Raw genomic sequence first — 22,933 nt, 5'->3', positions numbered from 1 at the left:
GGTGTCTACTACTTCAAGTGGTGGGTTGCTATTGCTAATGTCCTCTCTTTCTCTCTCTTTCAACTCATTTTTTGTTAATTTTTATGCTAATTAATTTAATTAGTTTTGTGTGTTATAACAGAGGAAAAAAGGAAGTGAAAATGGCAAGCCAAAAGATCTCATCTTTCCTATCTCGCACATTGGCTTCTTCTTCAATCCGTTCCCTTTCACAATATGGTACTTTCTAATCTCAATATATATATATATATATATATATATATATATATATATATATATATATATATATATATATATATATTGTTGCGTATTTGAATAGCAAAAGGTACAAGATGTAGACTAGATTTGATCCCGATTTTGAATATCATTTTTAACTTGTAAGTAATTAAGTTAGTTGATATTCATGAAAATGTTACTTTAGTGTCATTTTGCTCATGTATGGGTAGGGGTAGGGGTAAGTGAGAATGTGAGATGAGATCTATTGTTGTTACAGTTTCTTAACTTTTATGCTCTGAATTAAATCCACACATAGCACACGTCTATAAAATTGTTAAACAGACTACAGTGTATTTTGATTTTTGAATGTTGTACCTTAAAATATTATAGTTTTGGCTTTTTATATTTGTGGTCACATGGGTAAAGATCCATGCTACTCAGCTAGGAAGTACTCAATTCGTTTTTTTTAAACGCATCACTTGAGAATTTGCACTATTTATATGTTATATTTGACTTAATTTTTTCACTATTATATAATTTATAAACATGATCATGTAATATATTGTTGGATTTGTTACAATGTCTACTATCATAATATAATTTTGTTATAATTTTTACTAATATCTAATTAAAAATATTAATAGTCAAAGTTGTGTCTCGATAAGTGTGAAAATTCAAGTGATGCATTTAAAAAAAACAGAGGTAGTGCAATTTTTTCAACGTTTTCTTTTAATTGCAACACAGTGTTAAGATACATTTTGAAAGATGGTCAAAGGAAACGTGAATACCAAGAATATAGAAGGCTCAATTTACTAAATATAAGTAGACTATATCAAACAATTATCATAGCCTGATGATCTCCAAATATTTATATAGATGTCTTGTTTTATGAAATGGAGATAGTTTAATTTAGTCTTGTAAATTGCAATGAGCTACATATGCAACAACATTTTATATTATAAATTGACTAGTGAAGCTTATAGTAAACATTCCCTTTAATTAGAAGTGTTGTGAAAACATGTAAGAAAAACTTTAAGATATATGCACCCATGATTTATATCAATAATCCATTTGTTTCAAATGTATGGTATTTTAATTATTCTTTTGTTTAAGACTGATGCTGTAGCTTCTGTAATTGTTCAGGAAGGACTAGTTACTGCAGAAGAGTGGTGGGCAGATACAGCACAGCTGCTGCCACTGAGGATCCTATTACGCCACCTGTGAGTGTAAAATATACTCAGCTTCTGATCGATGGAAAATTCGTGGATTCTGCATCAGGTATGTTTTTATTAAGCTCCTAATGATGACTAATCAGACGAGAAAATTACTAACGATTGCTGATGCGGTGATGATTAACAGCACTCCATCTGTTTCAGGTAAAAAATTCAAAACATACGATCCTAGGACAGGAAATGTGATTGCAGAAGTTGCTGAGGGTGATGCTGAGGATATTAATCGTGCAGTTGCTGCTGCTCGCAAAGCATTTGATGAAGGGCCTTGGCCTAAGATGACTGCTTATGTAACCAGATAGCTTCTTGCATTAAAATTGATATAATAAAGGCCACAGTAAAACAGCAGTTAATAAGTCTATGTTTTCATTTTTCAGGAAAGGTCAAAAATTCTGTTCAAATTTGCTGATCTACTTGAGCAGCATACTGATGAGATAGCTGCTCTTGAGACTTGGGATAATGGCAAGCCATATGAGCAAGCTGCTAAAGCCGAATTACCATTGTGTGTTCGTCTAATGAGATATTATGCTGGTAGGTGTTGAAATAAGCTAAGCTAGTTGGGTTTAAGAACATGTACTTGGGTTTCTTTTGACAATTGTTCAATGTTGGAATTTCATAGGATGGGCTGATAAGATACATGGTCTAACTGTTCCTGCTGATGGACCATATCAAATGCAAACCCTGCATGAACCCATAGGGGTAGCAGGACAGATTATCCCATGGAATTTTCCGATTCTCATGTTTGTGTGGAAGGTTGCACCTGCCTTAGCATGCGGTAATACCATTGTTTTGAAGAGTGCAGAACAAACACCATTAACTGCAATCTATGCTGCAAAGTTACTCCAAGAGGTACTTACGCAATGAAAAGTCCAAATATGTGCCTCTTTTCATCTATTCCAACTTGTTTTGCTTCAGATATTCTCTGCAATAGATTTTATGGACTTCAAAATGGTAGAATGGACAAGCTAAGTACTACTGATTAGAATTAAATCATTATGATTATACTGCAGAAATATTTCATTGGCTTAACTAGGGTCCTGATAAAATGATCTTATCATCATACTAATAGTCTAATACATCTTTCCTTGGCAAGCTTGGTTGTGTGTTGCAAGTGTCGAATCTAAACTAATCAGTCAAAAAAGCCAGAAACAAACTGTGGATCATCATACTTTTCGAGTTATATAAATGAAATGTATATGGGTTGAAGTTTGCCGGTCTTATTATGTTCTGCTGCAGGCTGGACTTCCTGATGGTGTCATAAATGTGGTCTCTGGCTATGGTCCTACTGCTGGTGGAGCTCTTGCTTCTCACATGGATGTCGATAAGGTAATAACCAGCACCTCGTTGAAGCTTATTTGTCTCTTATATGATTCAAAATGTCAGTTATGGGTGTCCAAGATAATATCACCAAATGGATTATGATTAGTACTGATCTTATATACATTGTATCATTGACATAACAATCTGCATTGCAGCTGGCTTTTACAGGATCAACTGTGACCGGAAAACTAGTGCTTGAGATGGCATCGAAGAGTAATTTAAAACCGGTGACTTTAGAGCTTGGAGGAAAATCTCCCTTTATTGTGTGCAAGGATGCTGATATAGACAAGGCAGTGGAACTAGCCCATTTTGCTCTCTTCTTCAACCAGGTAAGTCGCCTTTCATCAATTAGTCCAGGTTTATTGGGTCATGTCACAGAATTTCATTCAAGGGTCATTTCCATTATTTTCTCAGGGACAATGCTGTTGTGCTGGTTCTCGTACATATGTACATGAAAGCATATATGATGAGTTTGTTGAGAAAGCGAAGGCACGAGCTATGAAGCGTGTTGTTGGTGATCCTTTTAGGAAGGACATTGAGCAGGGGCCTCAGGTAAACAAATTGGCAAAATATTGGATCATAACTAATACATTTGCATAATTTCCTATATATTGTAGGCCAGAACCTTAACATGTTGAATGCATGATGCTTGTTTTTATTATGAAATTCTCACTTTCTCTGGAATGCCTCAGATTGATTCAGAGCAATTCGAGAAGGTGATGCAATACATAAGATCAGGTATCGAGAGTGGAGCTAAGCTCGAAACAGGAGGAGAAAAATTAGGCTCAAAGGGTTATTACATTCAGCCTACTGTTTTCTCCAATGTCAATGAAGACATGTTGATTGCACAAGATGAGATCTTTGGTCCTGTTCAGTCGATCTTAAAATTCAAGTGAGCATCTTTAATTTACACTAGCAACTAATCTAAGAACCTTATTTTTTATGAACATCCCTTAGATGTATTAATCCTCTACTTGTAGGGACATACAAGAGGTGGCTCGACGAGCCAATAACACACACTATGGATTGGCAGCAGGAGTGTTCACACAGGACATCGACACTGCTAACTACTTGGCTCGAGCTCTCAAAGTAGGCACGGTTTGGGTTAACTGCTACGATGTATTCGATGCAGCCATCCCCTTTGGAGGGTACAAGATGAGTGGACAAGGAAGGGAGAAGGGTATATATTGTCTCATGAACTACTTGCAAGTCAAGTCTGTGGTTACACCTTTGAAGGATCCTGCATGGTTGTAGAAAACACACAGATTATTATTGTTGTTGAAGTCTTGTAGTCCTGTTTTTCTCAGTTACTTCAACAGCTGAAATAAAGGAAGGCTTTGTTTTTTGTTTTTTTTTTTTTTTTCCTACCTTGATTTAATTTTCAATTATTCTTGTCTATATAATATAGCTTCATTTGAGCATTTAATTTTTTTCTAATTCATCAAAATTGCATTTAGATTAATATCATCTAGCCTTTAAACTATGCCATCTTGTTGCAATACTATTTTCACTAGCTAAGCCTCTAGGTATTGAATTATTTGCTGTATAATCAACCCACTTTAATTATACAAGTAATCATGTAATGATTCAATTATAAGGGGCCAATATTGGAAATAAAGAATGACCATCATAGCATGGAGCCTACAGAGGTGAAAATATGTATAATACGGCCTAAATTGAAATTAGTTGTCACATTATATATATATATAAATTTTTTTTTTTATTTATTATAAAATAAACTGAAATGAATTACTATTACTAGTAATCAAGATTAAAGATCCCATATGACCATGATAATTCTTTTTTTTTTTTTTTTTTTTTTTTTTGACAAGCCACCATGATAATTCTTCTAGATTAATGATCAAAGTTTAAAAAGTTTGCTCCAAAAGATTGCAATTGGGCAAGGGACAAGGACATACAAAAGGGTTATAATTTAACCTCTCGTTATGATTATATTTAAATTTATTTTTTAACTAGTGTAGCACCCTTGCAGTGCACAGTTTATAAATCTTCTTAATACTTATATCCATTTCACAAAAATTTAAAATTGAAAATCTATAAGACTAATCATATATTTTTAATAATATCAAATAAACCACTCACAATGATATGTTTACTTCTAAATAATTTATTTCTTCTTCTTGTAAATATTTATTTTAAAAAAAATAATTAAAGAATACAACACAACTTTTTCCCCCTTACGACCTCTAAAAATACTTGAAACTTAACATTTATTTTTTGAAATTTTATTTCCCCCTATAGAATTAATAATAGGTTCATATCAAACTTATTTTATAGATTTGCCATGAATTGCTATAAATTTAACCTCTCGTTATGATTTTTTTTTTAAAATTTATTTTTTAATGATAGACACATTGCTTGTTTAACTGATTACCAACTTAGTTATGTAGAGCTAGGTATGTCGTATGTGTTGGGCCAGCACAAAAGTGGCTAAATTCGACATGAGAGGCACGATAGTGGACCATGAGCCGTGCATGAAATCTTATAAAAATTAAATTTGGTATGAGCACAATGATTGGTTTGCTTATTTTCGACCAATTTAAAAAATATATACTTGGATTTGAATACAAACATTATTAAGTGGATTTGTTGGTACAGAATGTGAGTCAAGCATTGTGTGCATAGACTGCGTTTATAACATATTCACACATGCCAATTGGTCTTAGCTAAGGTAGCTGCAACACCAACCCATTAAAGATGCTCAATTGCAAAATGTGCCCAATTGTAAATGCGACCCAAACCAAAACGCAACCCACCCGCACAAATTTTACGGAAAGCCTCTCTCTCTCTCTCTCTCTCTCTCTATATATATATATATATATAAATATATATATATATATATATATATATATATATATATATATATATATATATATATATATATATATATAATATTCTTTTTTTTTTCTTTTTTGAAAACCTCAAATATAATCTTTTTTTAAAAAAAACCGTTTAGTCATTTCAAAATTAAATTTCTGAATTAATTTCTTATCCCTGTGATTTTCTCAACCTAACAATCAAACAAAGTTCATTCTCTCTCCTCTAATTTGGATACCTTATGTTCATAGAATGTTTTGAAATTTTACAAGAAAACCATTACTTCCCAACCACCATATTTTTTTTAAAATACAATTTTTTTTTAAAAAAAAGAATCGTTTAGCTTATATTAGTGTGTATTCATTATTTGGATACCTTATGTTCATAGAATGTTTTGAAATAGTATTAACAACATTCATAAATATATTCATATTTAGAATGCTTAAGTTCACTTTCTAAAATGCATATGTTCATATTTTTTTATGCACATGTTCACTTTCTAAAATACACATGTTCACTGTCAGAGAACTACTACATATATTCATATTTTGAATGCTTATGATCACTTTTTTAAATGCATATGTTCACATTTTTTAATGTTATGTTCACTTTCAGGAAACCAATGCATATGTTCATATTTTGAATGCGTATGTTCATTTTCTATAATGCATATGTTCATATTTTTAATACTTATAATGCGTATGTTTCATAATCTTTTTATTTTAAATTTCTTCAATTTTCTTGTGCTCATAATTAAATACCTTATGTTCATAATATTTTTACTGTATGAATTCCATAGGAGGAATTTGAAAAAAAAAAAAAAAAAAAATTGAAGAATCCTTCAAATTCACAAAATCAATCAAAATTCATCACGAAATAGACAAATGATCAATGAAATTAATAATAATATTCATCAGAATTTTTAAAAAAAAAAATAAATAAATAAAATAAAACCAATGCAAATACATCGAAAAAAAAAAAAAAAATCAATTGAAAATCACCATGTCTTATACTCTCATTAGTAATAAACCATTGAAAATAATAATAATACTATCACAGCATAGTGGAAATCACAGCAAGGAGATCACACCTCTACTTAGCTTTGGGCAGTCCCCATTTTGGTGCAATTTATATCTTACTCCTGGAGTACCATGCACACGGTACTCCAGGTTTATAAAATTCATGTTATTTTGATGTTAACTTCTTATTATTTCAATTTATATATATGTTATTTTTAAATAAATGTATGTTATTTCGCCCTTTTTCTCAGTCATCTTTAGGGGTGTCCATAATTCGAATAAAAACCGAAATCCAATCCAATCCAAACCGAATTATCAATTCGGATCGGATCCGAACTTTAAATCGGATCGGATCGGATTGAGATTTTTTGAAAATTCGGATTTTCGGATCGGATCGGATTGACCCTATTCGGATCCAATTAAAACCGAACACCGAAATTTAGTTACCAACATTTATATAATGGTCTGCTGTAGTTTATAATTGGGCCTTTAAAATTTAGCCCAAATACAGACTATATAACTAAAAACCCTAAATTTGCCTCTTTCAGTCTTCATTACTCCTCAAGACCTCAACGCCTCCTGACTCCCTCATTCCCTCAACTTATCAAGCGCTCTTTCTTCATCATCTATTCATCTCATGAAAATTTAAATCAAATCATTCCTTATTCTGATCTCACAATCCTAAACCACTTAAGGTAATTTGCTACCCTTCTTCTATTGTTTTTTTATTATTATTATTTTTTTTGTTGAATTTCAACTAAATTTTTTTAATTTATTCGTAATTATACTTGCAGAGTTGCAGTATGTCACGAGTCTCACGCAAAGGGGGGGTTGAACCTAATAATGTTGAAGCTAATAATGCTGAAAGTAATGTTGATGTTTGGAGGAAGTTGAGCAACTTGAAGAAGGTGATTGCTAAATCTTTTTATTTTCTTGTTTTAATTATGTATTAATATTGTTATTGATTTTAATTCTAATTATTATTTGTTCTTTATTTTTTCTCTCAATATCAAGATTTGTGCAAGATATCCATTGCTGAGCCTGAAACAGTTGAGGTTTTAGACGACTAAGCTTCTGCCTTGATTAAAGAATGTTGGTGGGCTGTTTTTCCTGCTGTTTGCTGCTGTTCGTTGCTGATTTTGCTGCTGTTTGCTGCTGATTTTGTTGTTGTTTGCTGCTGTTTTTGCTGCTGTTTGCTGCTACTTTTCTTCTTAAGTTGTTCCTGCTAGCTTTTTTGTTGTAGTGAACTCTTAGTGTTGCTTTTAAGTTGTACTATTTATTTTGAACAATTTAATTAGTCTTGATGTTAAATAATTTATGTTAATCTTGACTACCGTTTTATGTTATCGTATTAGTTTATTAGACGTTATAAATCAACTTAATTTAATTCGGATTTCGGATCGGATCCAAAATAACCGAATTTTAATTCGGATTGGATCGGATTGGATTGGAAGAGTAATTCGGATCGGATCGGATTGAAAAAATGAAAACCGAATTATAATTTGGATCGGATTGGATTTGGCCTAAATCCAAACCGAAAACCGAATGGACACCCCTAGTCATCTTCCTCCCACACTCACTCTCTTTCTTCCTCTCAGCTACTCCAACTCAAAATCACACACTTTATCTTCCTTTCTTCTTCCAATTTTCTGGGTTTCCCATAAATCAACCTCTCATTCTCACTCTCTCTCTTCCTCTCACTACTCCAACTCCAAATCAAAGACACTTTCTCTCTCCTCTTTTCTTCTTCCAGTTTTCTGGGTTTCTTAGAAATCAATTGATTTGAAGCAATTTAAGGGTTTAAATGTGTTCATGTCCAGAAATTTAATACCTCCCGAAGTGTTCGATTCTCTTCATGATGTCTTAAAACTCAATGCTGCTAATGTTATTTTGATGTGAACTTATTATTATTCAATTTTTATACATATATATGTTATTTTTAAATAAGTATTTGTTATTTTATGTAAATTATAAATAGCATGAGTTGAGGTTGAAGTAGATAAGTAAATAACATATTGTTGTAACAAAATAACACAACATTTAAGCAAAATAACATAAAGTGTATGCAAAATAACTCAAACATATTGTGTAAGGAGTACCATGATCCATAGTACTCCAGGAGTATATAATACTAATTGCTATTTTGGGGTTGGGTCGGACGATGAACGCCAAGACTTACCGATATGTGTTGTGCTACCGGTTGGGTGTTCCATTGTTCTCTATCACGACGATGTGCTCTGCTTGTTCAAGGGTTTTTACTGGGGATATTTTCAGTGATTGTGCGGTGTCTTGTGCTGGTATTGTGAGTATTAAATATCGGCATAATGTTGTTCGAGATACCCTTGTTGATGTTTGCTATCGGTCAGGGATTTCAGCTAGAAAGGAGATGGACATTGGATTGTGGGGAGGGAACGACGGGGCCCTCACACCTGCAGATGTGTTACTTTATTCCTGAGATCGTGGTCGTGATGTTTGTGTTGACTTGACAGGGCTTTCTCCTTTGACACAATCTGGGTTATCTGACTTTGTTCCTGGACGGGTTGTGGCTGATGCAGCTCATCGGAAGCAGGTTAAGTACGAAACCAGTTGTCGGGCAATTGGATATGGCTTCCTTACGTTCTCTTTCTCTTTATTGAAACGAATCCAAAAGTTCTTAAAAACTCAAGACATTAGGGCACAAGCTGCTACTCATATTTTCATTAGGATAGGATTTGTCATACCTCGAGGAGTGGAGGCCTAGATTGTACCTCGGCTTCCCACTAATTTTTTATAGGTTGTATGACATTGTCTGTTTTTGAGATATAATAATAATAATAATAATAATATACTAATACTCTCATTTTCTCTCTCCTTATCCTCACCATATCCTCCCACTATTTTCTCTCTCCTCATCCTCACCATGCCTTCCCACCATTTTCTCTCTCATTACCTCCTTCTCCATTTGTTAAATACGAAGTAGTAAATAAACATGAAGTAAAGCTCTCTTACTTACAAAAATAAATAAATAAAACTCACCTCCTTTTCCATTTGTTCTCTGGTAAGTAAAACTCGTCAAATTGTTGTTTAGATCACTAGCAAAATTGGAATTCGAGAGCTCAGTTTCATTATTTAGATCAAGAACCATTATATCATCCACTATTACAAATTAAACAATAAGAATTTTTTTCGTCAATTTGTTTGAATCAGGATGATGTTTTTCTGAAATTCGTTTTGATATGTTAATTGCAAATCTTGCAATTGAATTAGAGATTGTTTTATTTTGTGCATAGAAAGGAAGACGGAGAAAAGAGAGAAGAAGGAGAAGGAGAATGGGAGCTTGAATTGGAAGGATTGAGATATCCTAACAACATTAAACGTTGTCGTTTTGACCTTGGTGGAGCTAGAAATAGATGCACTAAGATGTACCTAAGAATATGCGCACACATGCTTAATTGCCTTAATATGACATGACATAAGAGGACTTTTTTTTTTTTTTTTTTTTTTTTTAAAAAATTTTTTTAACTAGGTCTAAGAACAATCCGATCCAATAACATCACATGGGCTTATGACTTTATGAGCTCTGGCCCGCTCTTGTTGCATGATAAGTGCTCGGTACCCTCCCTTTTAGGAGGGGGCTCCTTTATTTCATGGTTTCATCATTGTGTGTTTTGTAAAGAATAGTAAATATATATTACGAGTGCTACCTAATAGCCATTGCTCATTATTCATGACACTTTTTCTGAAGGCTCACTAGTAAATGATGGATGATGAACATGGACAAATAAATTTCTAAAAATAGTTTAGTAGTTAAGTAGTGTATTAGTTTAGAGCAACTCCAATAGTAAGTTACTAGTTAAATTAGCTTATCATGCCACGTGTGATTTCAAGCTAACTTTCTTTATAACTATTTTGTGCCCAAATAGTTAGCTACTAACTTGATAATTAAATAAGCTTGACTTTCTCAATTAGCCTTATAAATTTAATTACTTAAATATATTAATTTATAAAAAATTTTAAAACTTCTTTCTCAAGTAAATTATCTTTATCTAGGACAAGCTAATTTACTTGGCTAAGCTAATTGTATTTTTAAAAGCATCTCCAATGGTTTACAAAAAGGATCTCCTTGCATATTATATTAAATTATAAGCATGTAACTTACCATTGGAGTGGCAATATTGATGTAGCTGCATCAAGCAACGTTGCTCAACACAAACTATGTTGCTTGATTTTTCAAAGAACACTTCACCTACTTATATTATGATATGTGTATAATTAAAACTATTTAATTAATTTGTTTATTTTTTCAAGCTTTAAACATTTTATTTCTCACCATTGGAGCACCTTGTAATTTAATAATATACTAGCCCAAAATTTTGATGTATCAAAATAAGTTATAAGCCTTGTAGCTTACTATTGGAGATACTCTTAGCTCCAATGGTCAAGATAGTAGCTAGAAACTTTTAAAAATAGCAAGTAAGTCTCTAACTACAATCATTGGAGTAGTATATAAATACATGTAATAGTAATTTGTATCCAATTTTACATTCTACCAATAATAAGATACTCACTTTCTCTTCCTCTCTTCAAGCTTCTTTAATGACTTATCTTTCTCTCTTCTCATTTCTTCCACCTTAAACTCCCAAAAAAAAAAAAAAAACCAAAATAAATTTCTAAAATTTTGCAATTTTCTAACAAGTATTCAACATTTTTCAGATTTTGAAAAAAATCTTTGCCATTATTGCCAACTACTACTACAATACTACCCAAAGAACAAGTTGAAGTTTGGGAGATTTTATTTTCTTATCAATATTCCAATTTAGGAATGTAGCTCACCCTTTTCAAGTTTTCAACAAGGACCGCCAGTCGTCCACACGGATTCTCACTGAAGTTATCATCAAGTTCGCAACAACACAAATATCCTTTTTTATTTTTTTTGTTGGAATGTGGATGTCCATAATATTTGACATAGTTTCTATTTTAGTTCGTTTTATAATACTTGACACGTTACTAAAAATGAAATGAGACCACTAATAAAAAAAAATATATTTTCCCACATTTCTCTCTCCTCACCTACCCTACTCTCACCCAACTTTGTTGTTTTCTTATAATATAAAAATATAAAAGAGAACCTTTTATACAATTAACAAATATATTAAATGGACCCATTTGTAGTTTTCTTAACTACGTGTCTACCCCAACGTCCATAGTATTATGGGACGGAGGGAGTACTTAAATTAAAAGATATTGCTTGATGGTTTGGGTTTTTTTAAGACGGTTAAGGGCATGTTCTGATTTACTGAATTGAGCTGAACTAAAATGAATTAATTGGAGTTGAATTGAACTGAACTGAACACAATAAAGCTGAAATGAATGAGAGAAGGAAATTAGGAGCTGAACTGAACTGAACTGATTGGAGCTGAACTGAACTGAACCGAACACAATAAAGCTGAAATGAATATTTTATGAAAGAAGGAAATTAGAAGTTGAACTGAACTGAACTAATTGGAGCTGAATTGAACTGAAGAGAACAGGCCCTAAGTCTTGTTCTTTTGGAATTATTTTTTCAAAATTTTTGAACTTATTTTTAAGTCACATTCTTTTAGTCCAAAACAACACGATTGTATATTGTCATTGAATTTAAGTCTAAATAAAAATTATGTATAAAGTTGTAATGCATCTTTTTCATTGTTTTACCTTGTTTTGGATTTAAATCTTTTTTTTTTTTTTTTTTTTTGTTGTAAACTTGTAATGCATCTTTTTCATTGTTTTACCTTGTTTTGGTAGTAGATTAGCTAGTCAAAGATCTATTGTGTTCAAGCGCTCCACTCAAAATGTGAGTTTTCACCAAAATATTTGCGTGTCAACCACAAACCTATTTTAGATTTTTACCTGAACTAGAAAAACTAAGAAATATGTGTTCATACTCAACTTGATCCATCTTTGACTCGAAAATCATTTCATTTATAAAAGTAATATGATAACTATATATTGATTTGTTGGCCTTGAATAACACGTGGTTGATTGTATAATTAATTATGAATGATTGAATGAATACGTTTATTAATACTTTATCTTATTTGGATTATATAGAAGGCACTTGGCGTGTGAGCAAAATTGGATTCGGTTTTTTGTGTGTTTTGGGTCTTTTCCTTGTCTGTCATAGTTCTAATTGCATTTCCAAGAATTTATAGTTTTAATGGACCATGTAATTTATTTTTTTTTTAAAAAAATTATTCTTAAATAAAAGTCATACGATATTTAAAAACAGATTTTCTCCGGCGAGGGGGTCTAGCGATACGTTGTAGACGTGCAGAAAATTTTCGCTTAATTCGTAAGATTGTAATCGACATAATAACCTCCTTTTGGATCCCGCATAAAGTTTTACCCATAAAACAACTCTATAGCAATCCATGAAATAAAAAAGCAAATCCTCCCTCAAAAGAGAGAAGAAAAACCCGTTCTTTCGAAGGAGCCAAATCCTCCTAAAGAAGAAGGAAAACCCCGTCTTTCGAGGGATAAATATTCCACCTCAAAAGAAAGAGTTATTATAAACCTAAAACAAGATAAAAAGAACACAAAAATACACGATTGGGGCTTTTTACCGATAAAAATCGATAAAAGCTCCTTTAAAATTTAACAATGGAGACTAGGGTTTTAGAGAGAGGAGAGATAGGCTAGGGTTTTTAATTTTTAGTTCCGTTAATGGACCATATACATATATACAGAGTAATTATTTATTGTGAATTGTTTTTTTTAAGGTTTGCGATTGGTTGATCATACTTAAGAAAGTAATTTCCTTAAGAAAGTAATTACTAGTTATTTTATTTTCATTGAAAGAAAGGGAAGTTGGACACGCAACATTATCTCTTTGCTGCGTCTGTCTGACCGTTTCAAAATACGAGTACATTTTTTATTAGGGACGTCTTTAGATATAAAGATTAAATTATAAACGTCTATATTTTAGGTAAATCTTCTTACGGAGTACTTTTAATTTTCGAAAATTTAACGCATAATAAAATAAAATAAATCATTGTCAACGGTGCACAAAAGTCAGATCAATTATAAAAATAACTCATACTACGTGTATCTTTTAAATGGATTATTTTCTTTGTCATATTCTCATATATGGTGTAACTAGCTAGGTTAATCATGCAATAGATGCACGGTTATTAAATAATTAAAGAATATAATTAAAATCAAATTATAAAAACGATATGAAAAATATAAAGATTCCACACACCTATCATTCAATTATGAAGTACATAACTACATATAATAGTTATAATGAATAATTACAAGTAATATTTTAGAATGTTAGATTTTATGTAAAGCAAATGTCATTATTTAATTTAACGGTAATGATATATGTAGCCCTTAGGGTTATATATAAACATTAAATATACTTTCTAAAATGGAATTAAGGGCATGTTCACATTTACTAAATTGAGCTGAACTGAACTGAACTGATTAGAGCTGAACTGAACTGAATAGAGATGAAATGAATATTTTATGTGAGAAGGAAATTAGGAGCTGAACTGAACTGATTGGAGTTGAACTAAACTGAATAGAGCTGAAATGAATATTTTATGTAAGAAAAAAATTAGGACTGAACTGAACTGATTGGAGCTGAACTGAATTGAATTGAAATTAAGCTGAAATGAACAAGCCCTAAGTTGGGAATTTATGACAAAATCACGCGCAAATCGGTATAATTAATGTTAATCTTTCCTTTTTGAGCTTCTTATACATAGCCCTAAGGACTATGTTTATCATTTTCCTTTAATCTAATTAGATACAATTGTTCATTATGCCAAGAATACTTTATTTTTATAGAAAATATTTTGAAGGGAAAATTTTTTAGAATAAGGAATAACTCAAGTAATTAGAGTTTCCCTCTAGATTTCAGGATATCTTGGAATCGATTCTTATCCCCGCCCTTGTGGCTCTCTAAAGTCTAAACACACACACACAAAAAAAAAAAAAAAAAAAAATGCTACCAAGTGTCCCTCTTATTCACCTTTAGTAACATGTAATATGGAGTAGATATTAAATTAGTAATAGTTTCACCCTATGATCCTTTAAAATACTACTCCATAGTATTCACGTACTTTTGATATACGGAGTATATTTGTTTAGAATTTAATTTTTTTTAAATAAATTATTATACTTCTTCCATTTTTTTTTATTGTACCACGAGTGATTTCACGCTTGTCAATGCATTGTTTTTCCTATTAATATCTTTAATTATAGTTTTGTAAAAATTATAAAAATTTTATATTTGAAATGTAGATTTCAAGACGAATCTAACAGAGCCAGTCATAGAACAAATCCTGGATCTCGAGAAGGAACAAGAAATGTATCCTATCGGGGCTATTTTAGCTTCATTTTTGGCAGACCGGGGGGTGATCTCTTTCGATCTCCTTCCTATATTCTAAAAAGAAAGAAGAAAGAGTCCTATGCTCCTCCTTGCTCTCTCTCCTACGCTCTTCCATAGCTCCGCGCGGAGCCGGAGCCCGGCATGTTCGCCCGCTGGGCCGAGTGTTCGCCCACTGATCAGTCTTCGCCTTTAGATAACGAAACAAGTTTCTCACAAGGTCGTAGCTTCGCTACTCGGTTGTGCTCCCCCCGTGGGTGGGGGTCGCGTCCTTCGAAAATCCGAATTCGAGGTTGGGGCGAATTCGGTTTTCTCCCTTACTTAGCCCTAGCTGGATTCGTGCAGCCAGCTGAATAGGCTCTTCTCTAGATTCCACTTGACTATATTTTTCTTATGAATAAATTACAAATGATGGTCAAAGAACATTATGTGAATAGTGTGAAAGTCTTTATGATGCAAAAAAAAAAAAAAAAAAAAAAAAGAAGAAATATAAAAAATTATATAAAATACTCATGGTCAAAATGACATAAATAAGTGTGAAACTCTAAACAATTGTATGTTGAAAAGAATTAAGGAAATGAGGAATTATCTAACTATTCTGAGAAATTTATATTAAGCTTTATTTAGTATCATACTCCCTCCGTAGTCTTCGGCTTTTAAAATTACATGAATACTCCCTCCGTTTTCTTTATTTGCATCACTTTCCTTTTATGAATGTTTTTTTTTATTTGCATCATTGCTATATAGAGTAACTTTATACTATATTTTATTATTTCTCTCTCTTACTTTAAACCCCACTCAAATAATTTATCATTTCTCTCTCTCTCATGATCCCCATTACTCTCTTTCACATATTTTTACTTTTATGATCCCCAAATTACTTTTACCGTAATAAATTATTCATCCACTTACATTATTATATTATACCAAATTCATCCTCCTAAAACTCCGTGCAAACACAAGTGATGCAAATAAAAAAAAAAAAAAAAAAAACGGAGGGAGTACTATTTTCCCTATTTCTTATAATCGCACCATGCAACTATTGAGTTGTGTATGAGGCTAGGCTGAGTGTTATTAAAAAAAATAATAAAAAAAAAGGAAAAATAGATTTGATTGAGAACCCTAATCCCAATTGCTTAACTTAGACGCAAAATACCATCCATATGATCCAATAATGTCAAAGTTGTCATCTCTTATGACAAATTAACATTCAACATTTCCTTAATATGGAGATTAGTCTTCCTTTGATTCTTCATTATTCCTTTTTCTAATACAGAATGTTCCCCTTCTAAATTTGCAACTATTCCGTCCACAAAAAATATAAAAATAGGTTTACAATTTTGTTGTTTTTTTAAAATAAAACCTTTTTGTGGTGAAATACTCTGTAAAATAAAATTCTGTCACATGCTGATTTTATAGAATGATAATAACTCATTTTATTGACTTACAAAAATGTTTAAGATAATAAATATTAACGGATAGGAAAAAACTGACACGTCAACACCACGTATAGTGGGACAGAAGATTCGAATTCTAAAAAAAGCAACCCTAAAAAAATCAAGTCACGTATGGCATATTGGTATGTCCAAAACGTTGTTGGTAGAGTGAGAGTGAGTTGGTTTTTCATGCACCTCCTCTCCCACACTCTTTTCTCATTCATCATTTCATTTCGACTTCATTCCCCCTAATCCCTATATTTAAGGAAATTTTCATATAAAGAGGCCTAAAAAGATCCAATCTTTTCCACTTTCTCTCTCCTCAATCACTGAGAAATGGCAAGCCGAAGGATTTCATCTTTGTTATCTCGCTCACTTTCACCTTATCTCACCTCTTCTCCTGGTAATTTACAACAATTTTACCCTTGTTTCTTCCGAAATTGTTATTAATTTGGTTGGATTTTTGTTCATTTTGATTATGTTTGTTTATATTACCTTTCTGTTTGTTTTGATGGGTTTGTTGGTTTACCCTCATTTGATTGATATTAATAATTTTAGTTGTTAACCCTGTTTATTTTATTTTTTTTTTTTTTTAATTTTTTTCCTTGAAAAAATTATCAATTCATGAATTTTATTTTAATTTTGTAATTTTTATGTTGATGCTACGTTTGTTACTCAATCTGATTCGGTGGGTTTGTTGATCTCACTCTTCTGACTGATCATTTGTTCTTGGGATTTGAATTTGACTCATAATTCCAGGTTTTAGGATAATGATACTACATCCATATAGAAAACTAAACATTAATTACACCAATCGAACGCATAGTTTGTCGTGAATTTTTATGCTAATAGCCTGGACCATTTTAGTAGTTACTCGTACGGGGTATATTTAATGCTTATAGTTATTCCGTTTGTGCACCTTGTGCTAGAGATACACACAAATTAGTTTTGAATGTTTAAAAAGTTCTTGAATTAGTGAACTTTTTTTTGTTCTGAATGAACTACAAAGGCATTACAATTTTGCAATTTACAAATTACAATCAAGAAATTTTTAAACATAGCTTTGCAGAGTTATTGCATGTTGATCAAGTGAATCATGACTGTCTAATTGTCATTTGCTAATTTTTTTTCAGTCGTCAAAGGAATCTTTAGCTCCTAATTGAGGAATGTTAAGAATTACTGTTTTGTTCTATGAAAGTTGTTCAAGGTTATTGGATTTACATAGAATAATTAGTGATTCAACTATTCACCTCATTCGTGTGGGTCCATTTTGATTGGCGGGCGGCTTTTAGCTCATTGTACTAAGGGTTTCAACTTCTAAGTTACCAACCAAATTGGTGTGATTTTGAAGGATGTGATAGGAAAAAAGATCAACAAAGAAATGTCACTTTTGTAAAGTGATTGATATTTTGGACTAAGAGGTCTAAAACTAGGAAGCATGAGATTCATTGATAAAAACAATTATCGATGTTTTCTAGGATTTGATTGAATTTGGCTTTTTTATAATGGGCATCTTATAAGGGCTCTACTGTATGTAGATAGCTGTGTTCATGATTCGCATCTGTTCCGTTATTGGTCGTTGTAAATTTGTAAAAATAAGTACAATTGGAGGAGTATTGATGTAGTTTCCGTGTTAGTACAAAAAATTTCCTTTTTTTTTTAATGTCCAGGGTTGATCGCAAATATTGAAATATGCAATTATGTTCACTTGTAATAATGGAAGACAAATGATGAGTAGAAATAATTTGATGCTAGACTGATACCCCATTTCTTGCACCCACTAGGGTACCAGTTGGATGGATGGTTCCATCACATCTATGTTAATTACAACGTGTTCACATTTGTAAATATTGTTACTTTTGTTAGCCAAATTACACCCTGCTGCCCCCCATTTCAATGTTTTTTAGTAGAACTTTGATTTTTGGAGAGTAGTGATTATCTGATGCCAAAAAGGCCACAACTTGGCCTAGGTACTCTCTGCTTTTTTTTTTAATCAATGGACAAGGGTTATAAGTTTCTTTCTTGAAAAGTCTGAGCAAATGATCATTCAACAGAATTTAGGAATTTATAGGATGACAAAGGTTTTGCCTTTTGCTTTAGAGTGCTTACCTCTTGAATGTTATGGAAAGAAGTGAATAAAGATACTCAGACATATGAAACATTGAAACTTTTAATAACTCACAGTAGCTCTAGGGTAATATAGTTTCCAATAATCATACATCTAAGTGATTCTTTTGTAGCTTGCCATATAGTATCACTACTTTTGTGCATCTATTGTTGAATTTCTTGTAAATGTGATTTAGGATTGCGCTTAGATTTCTGTATATATTACTGCTTTTTTGGGGGTTGCATTACGAGGTTTAGCACGTATATGACTGATCAGATATCTGAAAAAGGGGGAACTTCTTTGATCATCATCAGAGGGGGACAAGCAATGAAGTGGTGAGTTTGGATGGAAAGGATTTGACCATGAGTGAATGTTTTAAGTACCTAGGGTCGATCATCCAGAAGAATGGTGACATTGATCAAGACGTGACCCACAGGATTAAGTCAGGGTGGCTTAAATGGAGAGCGGCCACGGGAGTGCTATGCGACCGCAGCATTCCCTTAAAGTTGAAGGGAAAATTCTACAGGACTGCCATAAGACCAGTGTTGCTCTATGGTACAGAATGTTGGGCTTCTAAGAAAGAGCATATTAAAAAGATGGAGGTTACGGAAATGCGCATGTTAAGGTGGATGTGTGGAAACACTTTAAGAGATAGAATCAGAAATGAGGTTATTCGCAAGAAAGTAGGTGTGGCGGGCATTGTAGATAAATTAAGGGAAAATCGTCTGCGTTGGTTTGGACATGTAAGACGGAGACCCGAGGGTGCACCGGTGCGAAGAGTGGAAGAGTGGGACCATGGAGGGATTAAACGAGGAAGAGGGAGACCAAAGATGACTTGGTTGGAAGGAGTGAGGAAGGATATGAAGTGCATGGATTTACGTGAGGATGAAGTTTTGGATCGTAAGGGATGGAGGAGAAAGATTTATGTTGATGACTACACGGAATAATCAAATTTGGTTCATGTTAGCCGACCCCACTTTTGGGATTAAGGCTTTGATTGATTGATTGATTGATTGATTTTTTTTCTATTGTGTACTGATAATTGTGAATAATTATGTACAGCTCTGATTTTCTAGTAACCATTTTGCATTTAAGGAAGACTTTTATTTTCTTTCAATGATTGATGAACTTAACATTCTCTAATGTTTTTTAAGTAGGAAGGAGCTCCTGTATCAGGAGGGGACTTCCAAAATACAGCACTGCTGCTGCCATTGATGAACCAATTACCCCACCAGTGGATATAAATTATACAAAGCTTCTTATTAATGGCAAATTTGTAGATGCAGCATCAGGTATTTTCGAATTTTCTGTTTAATTATCTGATACAAATGTGATATATTTTCATTACTAATGTTTGCGCTGATTTCAGGAAAAACTTTTCACACAGTGGACCCTCGGAATGGGAAAGTGATTGCTGATGTTGCTGAAGGAGATGCCGAAGATGTGAACAGAGCAGTATCTGCTGCTCGGAAAGCATTCGATGAAGGACCATGGCCAAAGATGACTGCTTATGTAACTAAATTTCCAAAAAGTTGTGAAATTATACTTCGATTCACAGTATAAATATGCTGTAATCCAACTTTACTGTTGATCTACTGCAGGAAAGATCAAAAATCCTTTTGAAGTTTGCTGATCTTATTGAAAAGCATAATGATGCAATTGCTGCTTTAGAAACATGGGATAATGGAAAGCCTTATGAGCAAGCTGCCAATATTGAAATACCTATGGTTGCACGCCTTTTCCGGTACTATGCTGGTAAGTAAATACTCCATAATTAAGATTACCCTAAGCTATGACATTTTCTTGTAAATAAGTAACTTATATAGCGAGGTTGCATTTCTTATATTTTGTGCCCCTAGAACAATTTACTGTCAGAGAACTTATTTTGATTTCTGATCCTCAGGTTGGGCAGATAAGATACACGGTCTCACTGTTCCTGCTGATGGACCGTATCATGTACAGACTCTGCATGAACCAATTGGTGTAGCAGGGCAGATTATTCCATGGAACTTTCCCCTTTTAATGTTCTCTTGGAAGGTTGGACCTGCCTTAGCTTGTGGTAATACAGTTGTTATAAAGACAGCAGAACAGACTCCTTTGTCAGCACTTTATGTTGCTAACTTATTTCATGAGGTACTTTCATTCTTTAGTCATGAACTTGATTATGTTTGCATGTGATAACTATCCCTTCTCATTTGCAAGAGAGAAATGTAAATCTGAGAGATTTCGTGGAAATTGACTATCGTCCTATTGATTGATCAACCGGTCTCTGATTAGAAATACATTTTGCATCTATCTTTCAAGTTATCTATTAGTCTCAGACAATTACTGATAACTTATGTCATCACAGGCTGGACTCCCTCCAGGCGTGCTAAATGTGGTTTCGGGTTATGGACCAACTGCTGGTGCAGCCCTCTGCTCTCACATGAATGTGGACAAGGTAATTAGGAATGTCTTTTGTCTTTTGTTTTCTGTCTAAGTGTTCAACTTCTTGGAAAACTCTGAATAATTTTCCTCTTTTGAATGTTGAAACTACATCCAAACTAGACTAATTGATTAAGGCTATATACTTTTCTGTAAATTATATTATGCAATAGAGGCTGCTATATAGTGCTTAGTAGTCTCAACCTATTCTTTTCCACAGCTTGCTTTTACTGGATCAACTAGCACAGGAAAATTAGTTCTTGAATTAGCCGCAAAGAGCAATCTCAAGCCTGTTACTTTGGAGCTTGGTGGGAAGTCCCCATTCATAATATGTGAAGACGCAGATATAGACCAAGCAGTGGAGACTGCTCATTTTGCTTTATTTTTCAATCAGGTATGAGCAGAAAATTTTCATTTATGAGCTTGTTTTTTGTTGTTGGTTTAAAGGTTCGTAATTATAATTGCTGATTAAGTGATTTGCGTCTTTCTTTAGGGACAATGTTGTTGTGCTGGGTCTCGTACTTATGTCCATGAAAGCATATATGATGAGTTTGTTGCCAAAGCTAAGGCACGAGCTGCAAGCCGATCTGTTGGTGATCCATTTAAGCAAGGCATTGAACAAGGTCCTCAGGTAATCCATATACAGTATTAATCTCTACAAGTCTTTGTCTTATCATTTATTTCCTGGCTTTTAATTGCAATAAACCATTTGGTTGTTCGGACATTTTGTTTGATTGTGTTTATGGTGGCACTTTTGAATTATGTAGATTGATCCAGAGCAGTTTAATAAGATATTGAGGTACATAAGATCTGGGGTCGATAGTGGAGCTACCCTGGAAACAGGGGGGGACAAATTAGGATCAAAGGGCTACTACATTAAGCCCACAGTTTTCTCAGATGTAACGGTATAAAAGCCTAACTTGCCTCACTTCTCATCACTTTTCCTGACAATGTGCAGTATTACAAGATTCATAGCTAATCCGTTATAACTGTCTTCAGGATGACATGTTGATAGCACAAGATGAAATTTTCGGTCCAGTGCAAACCATCTTGAAGTTCAAGTGAGTGACATATGCATACATTTATACAGAAAGAAAAGAAAATATATACGTACAAAACGATTGTTAAATGCTTTCCTTATCTTGTTCTTTAGGAGCATAGAGGAGGTGATACGCCGAGCAAATGCATCTGAGTATGGACTGGCTGCTGGAGTTTTCACTCAGAACCTCGACACTGCTAACACTATATCACGCGCTCTAAGAGCTGGTACAGTGTGGATAAACTGTTATGACATTTTTGATGCTGGAATCCCTTTCGGTGGGTACAAAATGAGCGGCATTGGTAGAGAGAAGGGAATTTACAGCTTGCAAAACTACTTGCAAGTGAAGGCCGTTGTCACTGCCTTGAAGAATCCAGCTTGGCTATAGAGAGTAAAACTATTTTCTTTCCTAAAATAAAAGGCTAAGCTCAATCTTTATATCATTTTATGCTTTATCATCAAACATTGGTGGTGAATGATGATGATGATAAAAGATCCTTATATCTGATATACGGAGTACTTTGTGTACTGCAATTAGCAGTTCGATCTTAATGATGTCGATAAATTTGGTTTCTATTGTTAGCAACGCTTGATTTTGAATACTGATATGTTTGTGAATTAAAAATCTGTGTTTTGTAAAACCTTACACGACACTCTGCCGATGTGCTAAGAAGAGAACGAGTGAACACAACCAAATTTAGCTGCGCTGCAATAAAAATGCAACTATTTAACGTCAGGGGGATAATTACCTATCTAACCTATCTTTGCTGCTAATTACCATCTAAATTAACTTTGTTGCTAACATTGACTGTAAATATTACGAGTACTACTTTCTCTGTTTTTTTATACTTGTAACACACCTTTTATCACGCTTATCGATGAGGTGATTAAACTAGGTTAACGAATGAATTAAACTATAAAATTTAAACCATAGCACCTTATTCCTTTCTTCTTA

The 22,933-nt window shown here is 33.1% G+C and overlaps 2 protein-coding genes and 1 long non-coding RNA gene across 4 annotated transcripts; all 3 read left to right on the top strand.

Annotated features, from left to right (window-relative positions):
• The first annotated feature begins 140 nt into the window (after positions 1-140).
• LOC145580687 (benzaldehyde dehydrogenase, mitochondrial-like) lies at positions 141-3,664 on the top strand. Its single transcript, XM_081637811.1, has 10 exons — positions 141-216; positions 604-661; positions 1,340-1,491; positions 1,590-1,732; positions 1,820-1,973; positions 2,062-2,291; positions 2,679-2,768; positions 2,918-3,091; positions 3,177-3,314; positions 3,455-3,664. The coding sequence occupies exons 1-10, from the start codon at positions 141-143 to the stop codon at positions 3,656-3,658; spliced, it is 1,419 nt and encodes a 472-aa protein (XP_081493937.1). The 3' UTR covers positions 3,659-3,664.
• A 3,460-nt stretch (positions 3,665-7,124) lies between these two features.
• On the top strand, positions 7,125-7,965 carry LOC145581749 (uncharacterized). Its single transcript, XR_014099675.1, has 3 exons — positions 7,125-7,314; positions 7,414-7,527; positions 7,634-7,965. It is a non-coding gene; the product is annotated as an uncharacterized LOC145581749 (long non-coding RNA).
• Positions 7,966-16,553: 8,588 nt separating this feature from the next.
• LOC145582837 (benzaldehyde dehydrogenase, mitochondrial-like) lies at positions 16,554-22,580 on the top strand. Of its 2 annotated transcripts, none has more exons than XM_081639866.1 (11): positions 16,554-16,811; positions 19,673-19,807; positions 19,885-20,027; positions 20,117-20,270; positions 20,419-20,648; positions 20,866-20,955; positions 21,160-21,333; positions 21,433-21,570; positions 21,707-21,844; positions 21,939-22,000; positions 22,093-22,580. In XM_081639866.1, the coding sequence occupies exons 1-11, from the start codon at positions 16,745-16,747 to the stop codon at positions 22,364-22,366; spliced, it is 1,605 nt and encodes a 534-aa protein (XP_081495992.1). In that variant the 5' UTR covers positions 16,554-16,744; the 3' UTR covers positions 22,367-22,580. The 2 variants fall into 2 exon arrangements, with proteins under 2 accessions (XP_081495992.1, XP_081495991.1); XM_081639865.1 differs by having other exon boundaries at positions 19,670-19,807.
• The last annotated feature ends 353 nt before the right edge of the window (positions 22,581-22,933 follow it).

The sequence above is a fragment of the Chenopodium album genome, chromosome 15, assembly GCF_948465745.1.
Source record: "Chenopodium album chromosome 15, dcCheAlbu1.1, whole genome shotgun sequence".
In the NCBI taxonomy this organism is placed as follows: Eukaryota; Viridiplantae; Streptophyta; class Magnoliopsida; order Caryophyllales; family Amaranthaceae; genus Chenopodium; species Chenopodium album.
Note: the sequence above shows the minus strand (reverse complement) of the source record. Positions and strands in the feature narration are given on the sequence as shown.

What these genes read in the sequence shown, in the direction of transcription:
- LOC145580687 (XM_081637811.1), top strand. Translation starts at nt 141, where the DNA reads ATGGCAAGCCAAAAGATCTCATCTTTCCTATCTCGCACATTGGCTTCT. An exon ending in GGCCTAAGATGACTGCTTAT is followed by an intron (nt 1,733 to 1,819) that starts GTAACCAGATAG and finishes TTCATTTTTCAG; the next exon opens with GAAAGGTCAAAAATTCTGTT. An exon ending in CTGCAAAGTTACTCCAAGAG is followed by an intron (nt 2,292 to 2,678) that starts GTACTTACGCAA and finishes GTTCTGCTGCAG; the next exon opens with GCTGGACTTCCTGATGGTGT.
- LOC145582837 (XM_081639865.1), top strand. Translation starts at nt 16,745, where the DNA reads ATGGCAAGCCGAAGGATTTCATCTTTGTTATCTCGCTCACTTTCACCT. An exon ending in GGCCAAAGATGACTGCTTAT is followed by an intron (nt 20,028 to 20,116) that starts GTAACTAAATTT and finishes GATCTACTGCAG; the next exon opens with GAAAGATCAAAAATCCTTTT. An exon ending in GCATTGAACAAGGTCCTCAG is followed by an intron (nt 21,571 to 21,706) that starts GTAATCCATATA and finishes TGAATTATGTAG; the next exon opens with ATTGATCCAGAGCAGTTTAA.